Genomic DNA, 17,467 nt, shown 5'->3' on the forward strand with positions numbered 1-17,467 from the left:
GAAAGTGGCTACATTTGCCTGCTTTGCAGGGACTTTTAGAATCCTGAGATTCTGCGTTACATGTGGGGAAAAGCAATGTAAGTTTGAGTCAAATGCTCTGCCTTTTGTTTTTTGACCTTAACCAGACATCAGAAAGTACCGATCTCTCTTGTGTGTAGTCTCAAAGCCAAAGAAGACAAGGCCTGTGCTGGGCAGCAAGTTCAACGGAGGCAGCTTTGGGCGCAGGGGCGATGGCGATGCTCAGCTCCAGTACGCACCCTCCCTCCCGCCGTCACTGTTCCCGACTAGACCCCTGGAGGACAGAGAACAGGATGACTCAGATCTGCAGCTTTCACTTCCCAAATAAATCATGTTCACACAACGTGTTTGTCTTCAGTTCTCACGGCAGTTATCTGCGGCCAAGGTGAATGACAACACTGAAATTCGGTTTCTCAACAAAATAAGTCTACTCATGTCAATTTTCTAAATAAATGTAAAGATCCAATTATATAATAATTGTATTCCGTAAGTTTCTCTTCAGAAAATCGTTTCATTCGTCAATTGCAGACCATAGTAAGCTGAATAATGACCCCGTGCACGGCCCCCACTCCCCCCAATGTCCACCTTGTAATTCCTGGAATCTGTGCACAAGTGACTTTCATGGTGGGAGGGATCATATTAAAGTGTGGTTACATTAAAATCTGTGAGATGGTGGGGCGCTCCCTGGTGGCGCAATGGGTTAAAGCACCGCATTATGAAGCTCTCTGAAGCCACAGCAGCACGAGTTATAGTCCCTGCCTGGAGCTGACCCAAATGGTGCGGCAGCCCTCTCCTGACCCACCCGCTGCTCCCCTCAGCAGTGTATTTCAGTACATCTGCCTGTTCTGCTCCCCACTTTGGTGTATCTTCTTACCCACCACCCCTCTGGCCTGTACCCCTGTAAACATAAATAATTTTTTTTTAAAGTAAAAACAGAAACTGAGATGGGGTTGCCCCAGCAGAGTCACAAGCTCCTTAAAAGGAAGAGGCAGAAATGTTCTAGTCAGGGACAGAGATGAGAGCCAGGACAGGGAGCGGTGAGAGGCTGTCTCAAAGACAGAGGGAGGGATCACAGGGCCCAGAAATGGAGCAGCGGCAGGGGGCAGAAATGGTAGGAAAGGACTGGAGCCTTCCGGGGGGAGGCGCACAGCAGAGTACCCCGATTTTAGACCTGGGAATGTTTCCAACTATCGGATTATGGGTGTCCTGTGTTAGGCCACTCGTTTGTGGCAGTGTGTTATGTTGATAATGAAACTGATACACCTGGAAACTTCCACCATGATAAATTTCGAAATTTAAGCTATTAAGCGTCACATGTTCTAAGCCTCTCAATCTCGCCATATATTTAAGTCTGTGAATCTCAAAGTCTCCCGGCCTCTGAGTTCCAGGCCCGCTCGGCCACTAGGAAGCTGTGGAGTCTGTGGAGTTATTTTACGGTCTTAGTCATTTTATCTGATAATTGCTGGAAACAACCAGTAACATCGTAATACTACAAATTTTGGCACATGATGCTATAATTGCTCTAGAATGTACAATGAGGAAACATGATTCATTCATACAGTCTTGGCCCACTTACTACAGAAATTGTTTTCTGTTGAAACATCATGGAGAATTAAAAAAATCAAGATGTTATATTGAGGGTTAACATCCCCTCTTTCTATATAGTCCATTAATAATAATGTTCCGTTTCCACAGTGTAGTCCAAAATTAAAAATAAAAAAAATCACTGAATGAAGCCTAATCAACTCAGTACATAGTTACACTTTCAAATTTTTACTAAATACTTCAAAAATTCAATAATCTACAATAGAAACAAGGTTTCCTTGAAAAACTGAAAAACCTTCTCAGTAATAATCACCCTAGATGTTGGAACATAATAAATATAATACTGTAAGTAAATATGTTGTAAAAAATAAATGACTCATTCATTCTTGCATATGCATGTAAATTCACTTAAATTTCTGAGAAAACCTTTTCAGTGCTGAGGTTTGAGAGAGTCTTACCTAAAAGTTATTATTAGAGGAAAATCAAAATTGAAATTGAAATTGGTTATTTTTCATTTATAAGCAAAAATGGCCTATGAAAACACATCGAAGTTTCACAGAAACAGGGAGGGCAAGCCCCGCTCACCCCGCAGGTGGGCGAGGGGGCTCCCCCCGCCTGGCCGGAGGCTAGGGCCTTAAGGCGCACACAGACTGGTTCAGGTTTCCATATGCGTGAAGCTTCTTCCCAGGGGCTGTGCTTCCTTACATGTGACCCATTCTGCCTCCTAGGAAGCAGCAGCTAGTCGCTGTCATTTGTTAATTTAATCACTGATCGCACAAGCTGCCCCTACAGGCCTCGCTCTCTTCCTCCCCCCACTCTGCCAGCACGCACTCAGAGGGTGAGGGGCCAGGCACAACCAGTCTCTGGATCAGGACATACGGCAGCATCTCCCCAAGCAGGGTTCCCTCTGTGCCACGCCTGCCTGCCGTGGCCTCCTGCCGTGGCCTGCCTGCTGTGGCCTGCCTGCCGTGGCCTGCCTGCCGTGAGACTCGTTTGTGCTGGCTGCCACGACAGACTTCAGGTTCTTCACACCAGGCTTACAACTAGATGTCAGTATTGCCCTACACTAAAACTGGTCAGAGACAATGCAAGAAATAAACCTGCTGAGCACTGTATCTGGGGGAAAGGGGTGCCAGCTCCCCCAGCAAGCAGAAAGAAACCGAACCCAGCAATACGTAAGCAGATCTGCACGCCGGAGCCCAGTGCTGTCCGTTCCAGGGAGGCGGGTCTGGGCTAACATTTAAAGTTTAATTCAGGTAACATCCATAGGGTTTAAAATAACAAAAACTAAAAGCACACGATCATGTCAATAGACAGAAATAGAGGAAAATTCAGTAACCTTTATGATAAAAAACACAACAAACCAGGACGGGACAAGATTCCTGAAGCATGATAGAGGGCGTCTGTGAGGAGCTGACGTCCCAGGTGGAAGCCTCCCTCTCTCCCAGGCTGAGCTGAGACATGGGTGTCTACTGTTGCTGTTTTTAATACTATTTGAAGTCTCTGGACGCTGAATATACACTATTCTAAGAGGGGTTTTTATCTGAGACAATTGGGGGGGGGAAGACGGGGGGGTGGTGGATGGAGGAGAGGAGCATTCAGATCACAAAAGTGAAACTACTGCCTGTCATTTCACCAACCCAGACACTGAGGACATGGTCTGAGGGTGGAAAACTTCTGCCAACATCGCCCTTGGGGAAGACTGAGGCAAAATAAAATAAAATAAAGTTCTTTATTATCCTTTTTGATCTCCAAAGCATGTTTTCATGTACAAATGTCAAGAGTATATCTTTAATTCAATTGTGGATACTCTCTTTGACTCAGATAAGAAATACTGATGTCACAGCTTCAGTGTGCTTCCTTCTAGAGAACTGGACTAGGGAAGCATCAGTTAAAATAAAGGACATCTACCATGATGACATTTTTCACACATTAGGCACAAGACCTCACAACAGGTCCTGACGCAAGCAGGCAGGGCTCCCGTGGAACCAGGCGGCCAGCCGGAATCGCTTCCCGAGTCCTGACGCAGCGAGGAGCCTTCCCCAACGTGCACGCTGCCAATGTCCTCTTACAGATGCCGGAGTGCTGCCTTCCTTCCTGCTCCGGCACTCAACACCTGAGAACTCCCGCAGGAAACCTCCGAACCTATATTCATTTATACAAATTATTTTCCACAGAGATGAAAAACCTTTTCAAGCTGTGTTTTCTCTCAGAACTCTCTCGGTGAAGAGACTTGAGTGTCTTTCAGTCACGGCTATGAAATCATTTCTTTTTGTCGCTTATTCATAGCCTTCTTTGAAAAACCACAAAAGAAGGGACAATGAGTGCAGACTTTCAAACTGGATTTGCGTGTTATAAATAGAGCTGTGGACAACGGAGGCAACTGCGTTTCGTGTTTTTCTCAGGAAAAAGTGGAGAGAAATTAGAAGTCTGTCCGTCAGGACTTCACGTTGTCTTCCTCACTTCTGTGCATTCCCTACATCCTCTCCTTTTCCTTCCCTGCCTACACTTTTCTTCTGGTTATCCTGAATTCATTTTAGTGCTAAACACACACACACACACACACACACACACAGCCTATTTTATCCAGGAGTCTTTCGTTCATTAAGTGGCGACAGGGAAAAGAACACTGCGGAACTGAAGTCACATTTTCAGAGTGAGATCCCCTGTGATGTGAACCTGGACACTTACACCAGTTACAGCACTCAGTTACTGCTTCGTACCTGGATGGTGGGGATAATTCCACCTGTCACAGACCCTCTGCAAGATTTAAAGCACTTCGATTTTGTTCCACCTTCCTGACCTCACTGAATTAGAATAATCTTAGAATCTCAGCATAATGCCAGTTATTTATTTCTTTTTTTAACTGAAGTGACTTCAGTTTATAATATTATTTGGCTTTCAGGTGTTCAGCATTATAAAATCAACACCTGCACACACTACACTGGGTTCCTAGCCAAAAATCTAGTTTAATATAAAATGGGAATGCACATAAATGTGAACATTAAGACAGACTATTCTCCCATCCTTATTGAAAAGTCAAAAGCTTCTGGAAAGATCACTTATCCATATCAAGTTCACTGACGTTTATTTTAGCGTCTATAATTTTTGAAAGAAAGTGTGTCACCTGTGAAAGGCCATGTGAAGAGAAAGAAAAGAAACCTCGGACTGGGGTTTGCAAGCGACCCCCAAGAAGGCCCAGCCCACAGCACAAGGAGACTGAGAGCCGGGGGAACAACTGGCGGCTGAGCCCGTAACAACACCCACCAGAGGCGACCTTCGCGCCAAGCAAGCTCTGAGGGAGGCTCCAGGTCACGAGGCCAGGAAAGGCAAACGAAGGCGCCGGCTGGGGCACCTCACCGCAGGGAGGACGCCTGCCACTCTGGCTCGAACGGCCAGGCGCTGGGGACACAAAGGGCCACAGCCCCTAGAGTCCGTTCCTTCTGGAATTCCTCACAGCACTACACACACGTTACTGAAAGATCCAGCGTCTCACGCTGAGCCTGCCCCGCAGAAGTAAAAGCTCATGTTCACAAAACACGCGCGGTACCGACAAAGCTCACAGCCTCTGAACCCAGCCCCGTCCGGAGCCCTCAGGGCGGACTCCAGAGTGCCCAGCGGGGTGCCCTCCAGCACAGAAACCTCCCCCTCCCCTTAGGTCGCAGGGCCACCACATGGGCACTTCCACCTCCCACTGGAAGGGTGAACGAGCACTTTCAGCTGAGGCCAGGAGGAAGCCTGTGTGTCTCCAGCACTGTGCGCGTGTTGTGAAGTTGCTATTTACTTATTTTCATAAATGGCACAGAAGAAGCTAATGGTCACAGAAGTCGGACAAGCCGCATGTCTACAAACAGCCCTTAGTGTCCACGCGTCGGGCCACGGAAGGAAGAGGGAGATTACCTCCTGGCGCCGAGGCCGCCCCTGCAGACTGTGAGAGCCCAGAAGGCTCCAGGGACCGACTGGGCACTGCCTCCCCCCGCCCGGCGCACAGGACCCCACTCCTGGGCGGGGGGTGCCCTGCTGCTCCCCCAGGGCTCCCCCTGCCGGGGGTCAGCCGGCAATGGAGCCACCGCCCTGGAGGCAGGGCCCAGCACAGCCTGCAGGCGGCCCGCAGGAAGGACAGGGCTCCGCCAGTGGACACCTGTCTCAGGCCGAGCACTTCCCTACCAGCTCCTCCCGGGAGCTGGTGCCAGTGCCAGCTAAGCAGCTTCAACGCCTGTCACCTATTTGCGGGCCTCGGAAGCAGCTGTTCTCAAGGTCCTTTCACATTCTGACGAGCTCTCAGATACTTGCTTCAAAATAGCTGGGCTTTTCCTTAACGTTTCGGTGGTGACTCCTAAAAAGACCTTTTAAAATATCTTTTTAAGTTCAAATTATTTATTTCTTGAACCATGTTTTATGGGAACTGCAAACTTGTACATGTATATGAAAGGGTGACGTGGCTCTTTATTTTGCCTTTCACAGCCTGACAGGTGCAGGTCAACGGGAGGTGATCCCCTAGAGTCCAAGGTCTCTGACTACCGAGATCTCTCTGGAGATCGGCCGCTGATCAAGGGCCAGAGCCGATTCCCGCCGCAGACCTCACAGCTTCTTTCAGAATCTGGGGACTTATTTTCCAAACGGGTCCACCTTATTTTCTGTTCTTTTGAAACCAGATATTTTAGCATAACTCAGACCTAAACAGCTAATAAGCACTGGAAAACATTTTAAAATTTAATAAAAGCAGTCAATCTTAAAAAGTCTCAGAGGTTTGACGATGAAAATAACTTGCTACTCAAGTCAGGACAGCTACCTCTTTGGAAAAAGTAAAATAGGTCTTAGGTACCCCCAAATCACGAAGACGGCTGGCCAGGGAGCTCGTACTGTGTCACCGACAGTAGGATCCACGAAGGAAACTGGACTTCATCATAATTAATATACTTGGTTAACTACATTTCAGAAAATGGAAAGCCAGGCCCAAAACTGAAAATATCTGCAAGCCCCTTCGCTGAGAAAAGAACTTGTATCTAGGATAAAGGAATTTCACAATTCAACATAAAAGGAGAATTAAAATATGGACCAAAGATCTGAATACATCTTTCCAAAGACAAGGTACACAAGGCCCGTAAGCAACTGAACAGACACACAATATCGTTAATGGTCAGGAAAACGCAAACGGCCAGAGTAACGACAGGCTGCTCCACAGCCAGCTGGTGACTGATAACACAACTCGAAGGTAATGACGAGTGCGGGAGAGCATGTGGAGCATCGGAACCCCCTCACCTGGCTCGTGGGCGTGCCGAGCGGAGCAGCTGCTTTGGAGCACAGCCTGAAGCTCCCGGGAAGGTCAGCGCAGGGCCACACAGGCCCAGCGTGTCACTCGTGGCAAGCAGCAAAGGCGTTGTCTTACAAAGTGAAAGGGAGACGGCCCTCCACACGAGGGTCTCACTTACTCAGGTTCCACTTGAGGCCCGTCGTGGTCACCTGGCGACAAGGCTGTCCGACGGGAACAAGGCCACACCAGTCCCCCTCCAGGCCGGTGTCCACGCGCAACGTGTGCTCGCCCTGAAGTGGAGAAAGAGCAGCGGGTCAGGAGGGGAGGGCAGGCGTGAGCACGGAGGCCCGTCGCCACCATCGCGTGCCCTGCAGGGGTCACACTCCACCGGCCAACGAGGAGACACGGTGCACACTCCACCGGCCAACGAGGAGACACGGTGCGTGCAGGACGCTCCCAGGGACTTCCGCTCGGCTGCATCCTCACTGCACTCCTGCGAGGCAGCGGTTGTCAATTGCTGCTTTTACATTTGAGCAAAGTAGAGCCTTCGTTTACTTTATGTTTAATAGAGGACATATTGTCAACTAAGGAATCTAGCTCCCCTATTACAGTCCTTCACTTTCGTTCCAAAGCCGCCTTCTGCACTGATGCTCTCAGCTCCTGAGAACGTACTGTGCTCCATGCAAGGAGCCGCAAACAAGCAGGTTCTCCTGGTCTTAAATCAAAGGCTCCCTTTGATTGGGGAAGTAATTCTCCAGATGTCCTGCAGTCCCTTGACATCTGACAGATGTACCTTCAGCTCTTCACTACATATGCATTGCACACATAGATTTCTATTTTAATACTCAACCAGATAGCATGTATTCAATCAAAGGGGTTTAAACTTATTCAGACCCAAAAAAGACCTTTTAAGGAAATATAAAGTACGTTTCAGCATCCTCCCCTGGAAGGGGGTGCGGCACCCCCCTACCCCTGCCAACAATAGCAGAGATGGACTCGGGGTGCAAAGACAGCATGGGCAGGAAGGGAAACAGACCCAGCGGAACCACAGACCCCATCCGTGCAACTATAATGATGCAAAGTGGGAAGGTACTTTTCTAGATCTTTTAACCAGAAACTTGTTCTCCCACAAACTTCACTATCTTGAAATCTAAATGCAAGCCTCTATTCCTTATGATGGCATTACTTTTGATTATCTCCATTGTTTTAAAAGACACTGTTTCTAATAACAAAATAAAACGACATTTTGATTTATGCTGCATCTGGGTGTGTGTAAGAGCTGCCTGGACACGTGCAAGCAGACGCGGTTGCTGAGAGCGCGGCCTGGGCCTGACCTGGGGCTGCAGGGCAGCAGCGTGTCGACCCTTGAGAGTTCTTGCTGGACCAGAGGCGAGACCTGCCATGAGCCCATGCGCATGCTGGACCCGGGACGACAGCAAATAGAAACAACACGTACACTGAGACAGCGATGCGAGGCCTCCCTCACTCTTCTGAAAGCACCGGGGAAATGCAATCATTCTAAACAGTAAGTCAAGAACGGGAATAACTGGAATACAGCGGTGGAAAAGCTCAAGAGTGAAAAATGGTAACTGGCCTTGTTTTTGAATAGTAATTTTGGGTATTTTTCTTATAGTACCGATTTAGAGCAAAAGCTCAGAAATCATCATCACAGACATCTGCACAGATGCGAGTGTGAAAGTACTGTGACTGTCAGAAGGTTCAGGTAAGGAGTTGGAGGAAAGAGTAGCGACTCTCATTTTCTCTTTATTTTATGTTGCAGACTCAAAAAATCATGCCTAACTTGTATATATTTAAAAGAGGGTCCCGGGTTTGCTCCTGGCCTGAGCGACTGGGATTCCGCGCGCCTGCCCACGCAGCGGGATGGGACCCGGGGCAGTGCTCGTCCTCCCTGCGTGCTCCTCACCAGCAGCGGCCGGGTGCGGAGATGCGGCGCTCACACGCTCCACCCGCGGAACCCATGAGAAGAACACGGAGCCAGACAGCAGGGAGGCAGGAAACATGAGACAGCTGAGCAGGCGGGGGAGGAGGGGCCTCGTGGAAGCTGGGGCTCCCTGCAGTGAGGCCTGTGGAGGATGACAGATGAGCGGCGTCAACTGTGTGGAGCAAGGCCGCGGGGGTAGGGTCGGGGCATCTCCTGCCAGGGAGCTGGGCTGGAGGACGGGGATCCGGGACACGGTGCTCCGGTCAGCAGCGAATGCGCCCTGAGGCAGCCTGTGGGCTCCCCTTCCTCGCCGCGTGCCCACATGGCTTCCTCACCTGTGACAAACGCACCAGTGATTCAAGACAGCGGGGGAAACTGAGGCAGGAGGGGGGTCCATGGGGACTCTGCTTAATCTGCCCAGTTCTCTATGAACCTAAAACTTGCCCACACATACAGTCTTGCTAGTTTAAGAAAATTGCTCTCAGCGGCCTTTTATGTTTCCCCCCCTTTCGGAGGGCTGGCAGCGGGGAGCGGGGCAGGTTTGCCACATCTGGAGAGGACAAGGCCTGTGCAGAGAGCAGGCAGTGCTTCCTAGTGGTCATCGCCCCCTATGCTGCCTTTTCCTCCTAAAAAACTTTTTTTTCTAATTGAAGTCTTGAGCTGCCTTTACTATCTTGCACACAATTTTCCCCAGGTTGATTTCCATTGAACTGCCTGCCACATGACTTTGCATTTTATTAATTCCTGCTGCCCCCATTATAGGAAGAATTGTTTGTGAAGATAGAGACGGCAAATATAATACAAATTGTCACCCACTGGTGCCACCCCCAACACCCTTGAGCAAATCCTGAAAGAGGTAACAAAGCCCTGCTCATGGTGGGTGGATTGCTGCTGAGGGTGCGGAGAAAGCGATGCCTTAGGAGCGCTCTGGCTTGAGCAGGGAGTGATGGCGGCTTTCCATGGGGGTAGTTGTGGCTGGACCCTCAGGGGCCCATCTGAAGGCACGGGTTGGGGAGGGCGCCAGGTGCTGGAGGAGGGCAGGAACGCACACCTGGCGCAAGAGTCCACCCGAGTGTCTGCTGACAGGGCCGAGAGTGAGCCCCGCTGAGGCTGAGGCTGGGGCTCCCTTCCTCCTCAGCACCGTCTTCTAGTGAGTGGATGGAGCTCATCCACTCAAGGCTCTCCCCGTCTGAGGCCTGCTAACGGGCTTAGCAGCAGCCAGCTGACTGTGTTAGTATGTACCGGGCTCCGCATAGAGAATAAGGAAGGAAATAGGATGATTTTTCAACTTGTGGATATTAATTCCCCAGGAGAAGATTCCTCATGTTCTATCACATAATGCAAAGGAAACAGCACATACACCTGCTAAGTTTTATTATCCCGGGGAGAGGATGACTGTTCTGAAATTCACTGATTTAAAGGACACAGCAGTGAGTTTTCCTTTCTGGTCTTGCTATATATTCATCACCTCCCTCGTTATTATGGATTCAGCATAGCTGGAATTTTCATCCCAGAATAAACCGGTTGGAGAAGGCACAGGTACGTCTGGGTCTATAATCAATTCACTTTTTTCTCTTGTCTCAGAACGGTGCTTAATCATAGTGTGGATGACCTTTGTGTTTTTAAATATGTAAATTTAGCTTTATATGGTAAAAGGGGAACAATACTTTTTCCCCTTAAGTCCTTAAGTCTCTGTGACATCTTTAAAAACTATGAACAACAAAAGGGATTTGGGTCATTCCTCAGACTTCTCAACTCATGACACATTCCAGCCTGGACACAGGCTGGTGCCAAGGAGCTCCCCTGGGATTTAGGCCGCGGCTGGAGACCAGAGGCCCGAGAGCCACCCCGACTTGAACCTACCCCCGTGAATCGCTGTGGAGGTCGGAGCCAAAGAAACTCTGAGGTCAAAGAGAGTTCTGTTGCCACCTTCCACTTTTCCTGTGCTGTGTCCCCGTTCAGTTCACTGCCTGTTGCTAGAAACTACGCACAGGGAGGTGCTGATAAGAGTTTGTGGGAAATGTATTCCTGAGTTCAGATAGATACACACACATTTTTCAGACGATCACAAAGAATGGTTATAGCAGAATTAATGACCTGGCTAAGATTGAGAAAACTGGCATACACAAAAGGCCTTGTTAAAGGCTCTGACTCTCTTTAGTCAGGAACAATAAGCCACGCTCCGTGTTACCCTCAGATCCCGTAAGCTGCACATCAGTTGCTTATAGTTCACAGCCAACTAGCACAAGTTCCAGACTCACTTGACACTCCCCCTTCACCCTCTCCGAAGCCGCCCCGGCCTGCACGCCGGGTCCCCAATACCCGGCAGGCTCCGCAGCACACCGGTTAAATCTCACTCTCCTCGGAAGGGGGGTGCCTCAAGGAGAGACATCCTAACTCATCGGTTATCTTGAGTCTATCAAACCGTGTACGGTGTTGCCACCTTCCACTTTTCCTGTGCTGTGTCCCCGTTCAGTTCACTGCCTGTTGCTAGAAACTACGCACAGGGAGGTGCACTCATTTCTTTGTTCATCCCCCCGTCAAGATCGCGGATGGAGTTATCTAAGCCTACTGTCTCCATACCTCTCTCTAATTCTTATAGATTCATTCTAGTGAGGCTTTTGTGCTCACCTCTTTTTCAAGTTGACTTATGTCGAGATAACCAATGACCTTCAAATTGCTGAGCCCAAGGGTTAGTTACCAGCCAGTCATTCTTCACTTAACACTGTCAAAAGGCTCTAAGAAATCGAGACATTTTGCAAAAGGATGTAACGAAACCGAGTTGACCTTAGGCTAATGAATAAGAGTTTAGTTTCCAGGGCACTTTCTGGTCACAAAAGGATCACCAAACTTTGAATAAAGACTCAAATTTATTTTAATATGAAATAACTACTCATACTCACTCATTCCCATTCATTTTCCATCCGGCTGATTCCAATTCAGGGCCGCCCGAGAGCCCAGAGCCTGTCCTGGCAGCTAGGGGCACGACACTCCCCCTGGGCAGGTGCCCACCCAAGAGTCTAGGTGAGCCAATTACGAGCTGGCGGGAGGGAGTTGCCCAGGGCCTGCCTTGCACAGATGGGCCAAGACACAGCTGGCAGGGGCAGCTTCACACCTCATTTCAACAACCTGCCTGATGCCTCCCCACCAGACTTACGAATGGAACGTCCTGACAGACGATACCTCATTCCAGCCTTCCTGGCACACCATCTTTCTGAAAGATGGTGACACACGCTGCTGTTGCAACAGTGAAGGGCCTGGGATTCCCTAGAAGGGGCAGAGGCCCGGGAGGGCGAGCATGGCTGCTGAAAGCCACAATTGTGGGACGGGGTGGGGCTGGATCTCATCAGCATGCTAAAGCATGCACCCCGGATGGAGATTTAAGGTGCTGATGGGACTCACCAGGTCTGTGGAAGAGTGGAAGAGCGTAACCCATCTGCACAGGCCCAGTGGCCCAGCCTGGCACGAGCCATAACCTTGCTGCCCCTGTCTGTCCTGAGGAACAGGCCCTTGAAAACCCCTTTTCCAGCCACCCTTGTTGAGTCAGCCTGGAAACTTCTCTTCCGCTGCTGCCTCCCTCAAGCATCAGTCTACTAAAGCCTTGCCTGGATGCTTCCAAATCTTATCTTTTACATCCTTTTACAGAGTCAGAATATACGCCACCTTCTGAATCTACCAGCGTCCGGTCATCCCTTACTATTGCCTTCACCCCCGCCCTACCCAAGTCCCATCGCCCTGTCTGAAGTACCCCACCCGGCCGCCAGAGCATCCCTTGGTGATCCATGCCAGGAGCCACGCCTGCCTCCCTCCGCGCCCACCCTACGCCGCCCCCACACCACTGAGGGAAACGTTTCTGGCTTCCTGACCCTGACGTCCGGCCGGACTCTAACCCTGGGCCCGGCGCGAGTGTGAGAAACGCCGGCTTTGTGGCGAGCCCCCTCTGCCTGCGGGACTCGGCTCGGTGCGCGCTGAAGGCAGGGGCTGGGTGCCGCGGACGGACTCGGCGGATCTGGGTTCCTCTCCTCCCGGACCTGAGCTTCCTCCTCCACAAAACCAGATTGAAAGTTTTGCTGTGGGGAGTAAATGACCAGATACGTGAAGTCCAGAGAACAGCACTTGCCAGAGTAGATGCGCTACGAACATTCGCTATTATTTTTACCATGCAAAAGGATTAAAATGGGCAAAAAACAACGCACCGATTTAACTTTCAGTCATTTTACCTGCCTCTCATCTTAGGTGTCAAAAACGCTAGGATAGGGGCCCTCCCTGGCGGCGCAGCGGGCTAAAGCACAGCACTGAGAAGCTAAAGCCACTTCCGCATGAGTTTGATCCCCGCCTGCCCTGGAGGTGACCCACAGGGCGCGGCAGACCTCTCCTGACCCGCCCGCTGCTCCCCTCAGCAGTGTGCTTCATCAGTCAGCCTGTTCTGCTCCCCACTCTGTCTCTGGTGAAGCCTCTCACTGCCCCTGCACCTCTGGCCTGTACCCCAGCTCTGTATGCACAAATAAATCTTAAAAAAAAAAAAAGCTAGGATAATTTTGTCTCCTAAAAGCAACTTGAAAAGCACCTCATAATACACCATAAAGACTAGAACCTGCAGGCCTGGCACGTCATATGGACCGCGGTCCCCTGCAGCAGAAGCTTCACTTGGCGCCTCCTGTGTGTGGCTGGGGCGCACTGACTACCGGAAGGTGAAAGGAGTGATTTCTTTCTGGAAGAGGGGACAGGTGTTCCCTTGAGGTAACATCCCGGTAAGGTTTCTGAGAAACCTGAAGTGAAGTGCAGGTCGGCGTGCCATTCTGTGTAGGGAGGAGGTGACTGTCTCGCAGGCCCAGGGAGCAGACGGGCGGGAGGTGCTGGGTCTGGGGAGCCGCACTGCAGCCTGACAGACCCAGTGCAGGCAGGCTGATCGCCATCAGGCTGCCTCACCTGCGGGACTCCCACCGTCTGTCCACGCCTGCGGGCCCACGCTCGGGAGGCGCCCTGCAGACTCAGTCTCCAGGATGTGCCCAGTGCCCTGCTCCTGCACCTCTCGAAAGCCATCCCCACACTGGCCAGGGAAGCTGAGGGGCGTCGGCGGTGACGACTTGTGCCGCTCTGCTCCCCTCTCAGCCAACCTGCTGGGGGCGGGGGACTGACCACCATGTCCTGAGGATGCTGAAGCAGCCCTGGGAGGCCCAGGTAGGAGGAATGGGGGTGCCTGTCCCCCAACACATATGTACACACCCAGCGACGGGGTGATGCCAGGACAGCTCAACTGCACGGCTCCCCAAGCTGGAGCCCAAACCCCCAATGCAGATGGCACATGCCTGCACGAGGCTGAGTGCCCACTTACAATGTCCGTTCAGAGGCTGCGTGGGCCTCTCCTGAGAAACAGAGGTGTGGCGTTTTAGTTTTGTTTTTAGAGAAGCACTCCCAGCTCTCCTTTGCCCCTTTCTCGGGGGGTCGTCTGGGCTCACTTGCCCTTCACCGTGATTCCGGGCTAGGTCCTTACCCTTTGTTTGGGAAACACAAGGGGACAGTGAGTAAAAAGGCTCGCCGAAGGCATGAAGTTTCTGCACAGTAAAATTACGGAGGCCAGAAAGGATCACAACAGGACGTTCCCTGCTAACAACTCGATGTGGTCTGGACGGCGCTCGCCTCGTGTGTTCACAGGTCACGAAGAGCAGCTCGGACAAAGGGTGAGCCCCACTGCATGACCAGTGTCACGTGGGGGAGCGTCGAAAACCCTGGCCGTTCACCCTCCCTTCTCCTGTCCAGGGCCACGCATTCACTATCTTTGAAATAAACGAGGACCAGCCCCTGACCACCCACTTTGCACCTGACGTGCAGACCCCTCACCCAGGACCCGCTGCTCACTGCAGGGGACACACTGGAAACTGTCCTGGAGACGCGAGCTCCTGTTCTCTGCGCTCCTGTTTTTTGTACAGTAAAAAATTGTTCTACCTTTGTTGGTACCGATTTATGGTATCCTGGCAACTCCAGTGATGGAAAGGAACAGGTGCTCACCACAAAGCCGAATTACCAACATATTTATGGCCGGATCATCTGACAAGGAAGGTCAAAGCTTCTGTGAGTTTATTCATCACCCTGCACCAGCTTTCAATTCTCTGAAAATTGCTCCTTGATACCTGGCTTCCCTGAAATCACAGAGAGTGGCAGCCACTCTCACGGCATCAATCAGATTCTAGAGAATGGACAGCGCCTCTCCCTCTGGACCTGGACAAGGGAGAGCTCTGCCTTCCATTGCTGAAGGCAGGACCTCAGCACACCAGAGCCTCGGGGATGACTTTAGGGTTTAATTTCTGAAGCCATCTGTGAGAGAGCAGTCTGGGGTTACACAGATGAAGGTCCAGCTCTTGAATGTCACCAGCATGTTAATCGCCTCCATTCTCCAAATGTTAATTAAATATGACCACAGACTTCGCGACTGTTTCTCACCACCAGCCCCAGTCTTAACTTTTTTGTTCCACACTTAAAATGTGCAAAATGTGTGCCTTCAGTTGCCAGAATACACGCCAGAAATGCGAGGCACGCGGGGTGGGTGGGCATGGACGTGCAAACCCACTGCTGAGGAGACAAGGAACTATAGCGGGAGACCGATTTTTTTTTTTTTTAGGGCAGACAAGTATTTTAAATGTTTTTCTATAAGATGTCAGCAATTGTCTGGGGCAGTAGATTAAAAGTAGATCATGGGAAGACTTCATTCTAAAGGTCTTAGGTTCTAGAACATTAACCAATAAATAATGAATTGATGTCCCAAGAAATACAGGAGAATGGAAACAAATACAGCATTTACAGTGGTCACCTCTGGGTGAAATGCGGCCACCTGGTACGAGTGGAGGGAGCTTGCAGAGTCGCACTTCAACGTGTGTATCCGGGTCCTCCCTGCTGGTGCAACAGGTTACAGCTGTCGCTGCCGCCTCCCCTGAGCCTACAGTCTCCCTGGAGCCCTGGCAGACGAGCTTCCGAGGTCAAGTGTTTGAGCTACCCCGGGGGAAGCAGGGTGAAAGGGTAGCGAGGTGCTCAGGCAGCACCCTGCCACCGACAGGGAGCCACAGTACAGGGTGGACTTAGCCCAGGTCCGTCCCCCCCACGGCGGGGGAGGGGGCCCTCCTACGAGGCTTAGGTTTTCCCCAGCTGCAAATCAAGGGTTCTGCACCCAACTGCAGCCACAGCCACAGGGGCACCTGCATTTCCTATTGAGAGGGGCCACCGGGCCTTTAGCTCACGCTCAAGCAGGCATGCTCTGTGGGGACGGGGCTCTGCTGTTCACCTTGAATTATTCCAGTGCCGTCAGGTAAGCCAACGGACAGAAGAGGAGTGGAAGACAGCTTGCAATTTCCGTGCCACAATTTACACGAAATGCCTGACAGGGCCTGGGCCTGCCTGCCCCATGCAGCCACAGTCCTGTCCGAGCCCGGTGTCTGCAGCAGGACCTGCACTTTCCAGGTTTTCCAGGCCCCTGTGAAAACACACTGACAACTGGGCAAAGAGCCCATTGTTACCTGAAAGAACAGCCACTGTGCCCAGATCACTCTGTCACCAGAAGCTGTAATTGGATTGCTCTAGCATGAGCCAGCACCTCCAGCGTGCCACGGTCCACAGCGCTCGGCCTGGAGGGGCCGCCGGACACCACAGCTGGGACAGTGTCATTTTGTGCTAATATTACTTAAAAATGGTTTAATTTCTGTAAAGGTTGGATACGAGCTGGTAAGCCTATGTTGCTAGTCAGGATTCGCTGTGGGAAGTGCCTTTTCCTGCCCCCTCTCTTCTTGGGAGAGAACTGGCTCCCTTAGAGCGCACCCAACACCAGTCTGAAAAGACAGTTTCCCCCCATTAAAATTATTTCTATTTACGCCTCTCTTCAGAGCTGGAGGATGATGGCTTATTAGCTCCGAGTATTAATAAATGACCACAGCCAATTCTTTTAAGTAATTTACAGAAAAGCGTGTTCCAATAGGAGCCAGATCGGCGTTCTCAAACGAGGAAAGTTGGCATCTAAAGGCTGTAATCATAAATAACAGACTTTTCCAAGTGCAAGACCCATATACATGATATACAGGCTTTTAAATGTAAGCGGCGCATTCTAACCTGCCACTTCTCAGATACTAATGAATACATTAAACACATTCCCGGCCCTTTCTCTACACCAAACTTGCGTCTCAAGTAGAATAAACGGATCAGCCAGGCCGCTTCTGCCGTGTAAGAAGCCAGGGTGCCGTGAGGCGGAGCCACGGGGCCTCCCGCTCCCGACCTCAGCCGGAGCGCCGTGCCGCGGGGCACTCGCACGCCCTGGGGCTTCTCACCCAGTGGGACGCTGCTCCAGCCGTGCAGTGTGGTCACCAGAGACGAGATGGAAGCAAAGATCACGGTCCGGAGCGAGGGGCAGGGGGTGTGAGGAAGCGGGTGGGTGGAAGGTGGGGCCGTAGGAAGGGCTCCACGCACGCAGGTCACAGTTGCCAGGCCAGGGCCTGGTCAGCCTTCCTTGCGCAAGTCTTCCAAGCAGGCTCTCCCTGGTGGCGCAATGGGTTAAAGCACCCAGTATGAAGCTCTCGGAAACCACTGCCACGCGGGTTCACTGCCCTGCCAGGGCGCTGACCCACATGGCCCAGCAGACCTCTCCGGTCTTCCCGCTGCTGCCCTCAGCAGTGCACTTTGTCAGTCTACCTGGTCTCCCCACTCTGTCTCTGGTGAATCCCCTCACC

General features: G+C 51.2%; 1 protein-coding gene across 3 annotated transcripts in view; it reads right to left on the reverse strand.

The window, feature by feature from the left end:
• TPK1 (thiamin pyrophosphokinase 1) overlaps positions 1 to 17,467 on the reverse strand; it is a 188,960-nt gene that overhangs the window by 43,920 nt on the left and 127,573 nt on the right. For all 3 annotated transcript variants that reach the window (XM_012733832.1, XM_012733831.1, XM_012733833.1), the window contains one exon: positions 6,996 to 7,107. In XM_012733832.1, the coding sequence (XP_012589286.1) occupies positions 6,996 to 7,107 (112 nt within the window). The remainder of the gene's footprint in view (positions 1 to 6,995; positions 7,108 to 17,467) is intronic.

Source organism: Condylura cristata, unplaced genomic scaffold, assembly GCF_000260355.1.
Source record: "Condylura cristata isolate star-nosed mole 26May11 unplaced genomic scaffold, ConCri1.0 scaffold00042, whole genome shotgun sequence".
Lineage (NCBI taxonomy): Eukaryota > Metazoa > Chordata > Mammalia > Eulipotyphla > Talpidae > Condylura > Condylura cristata.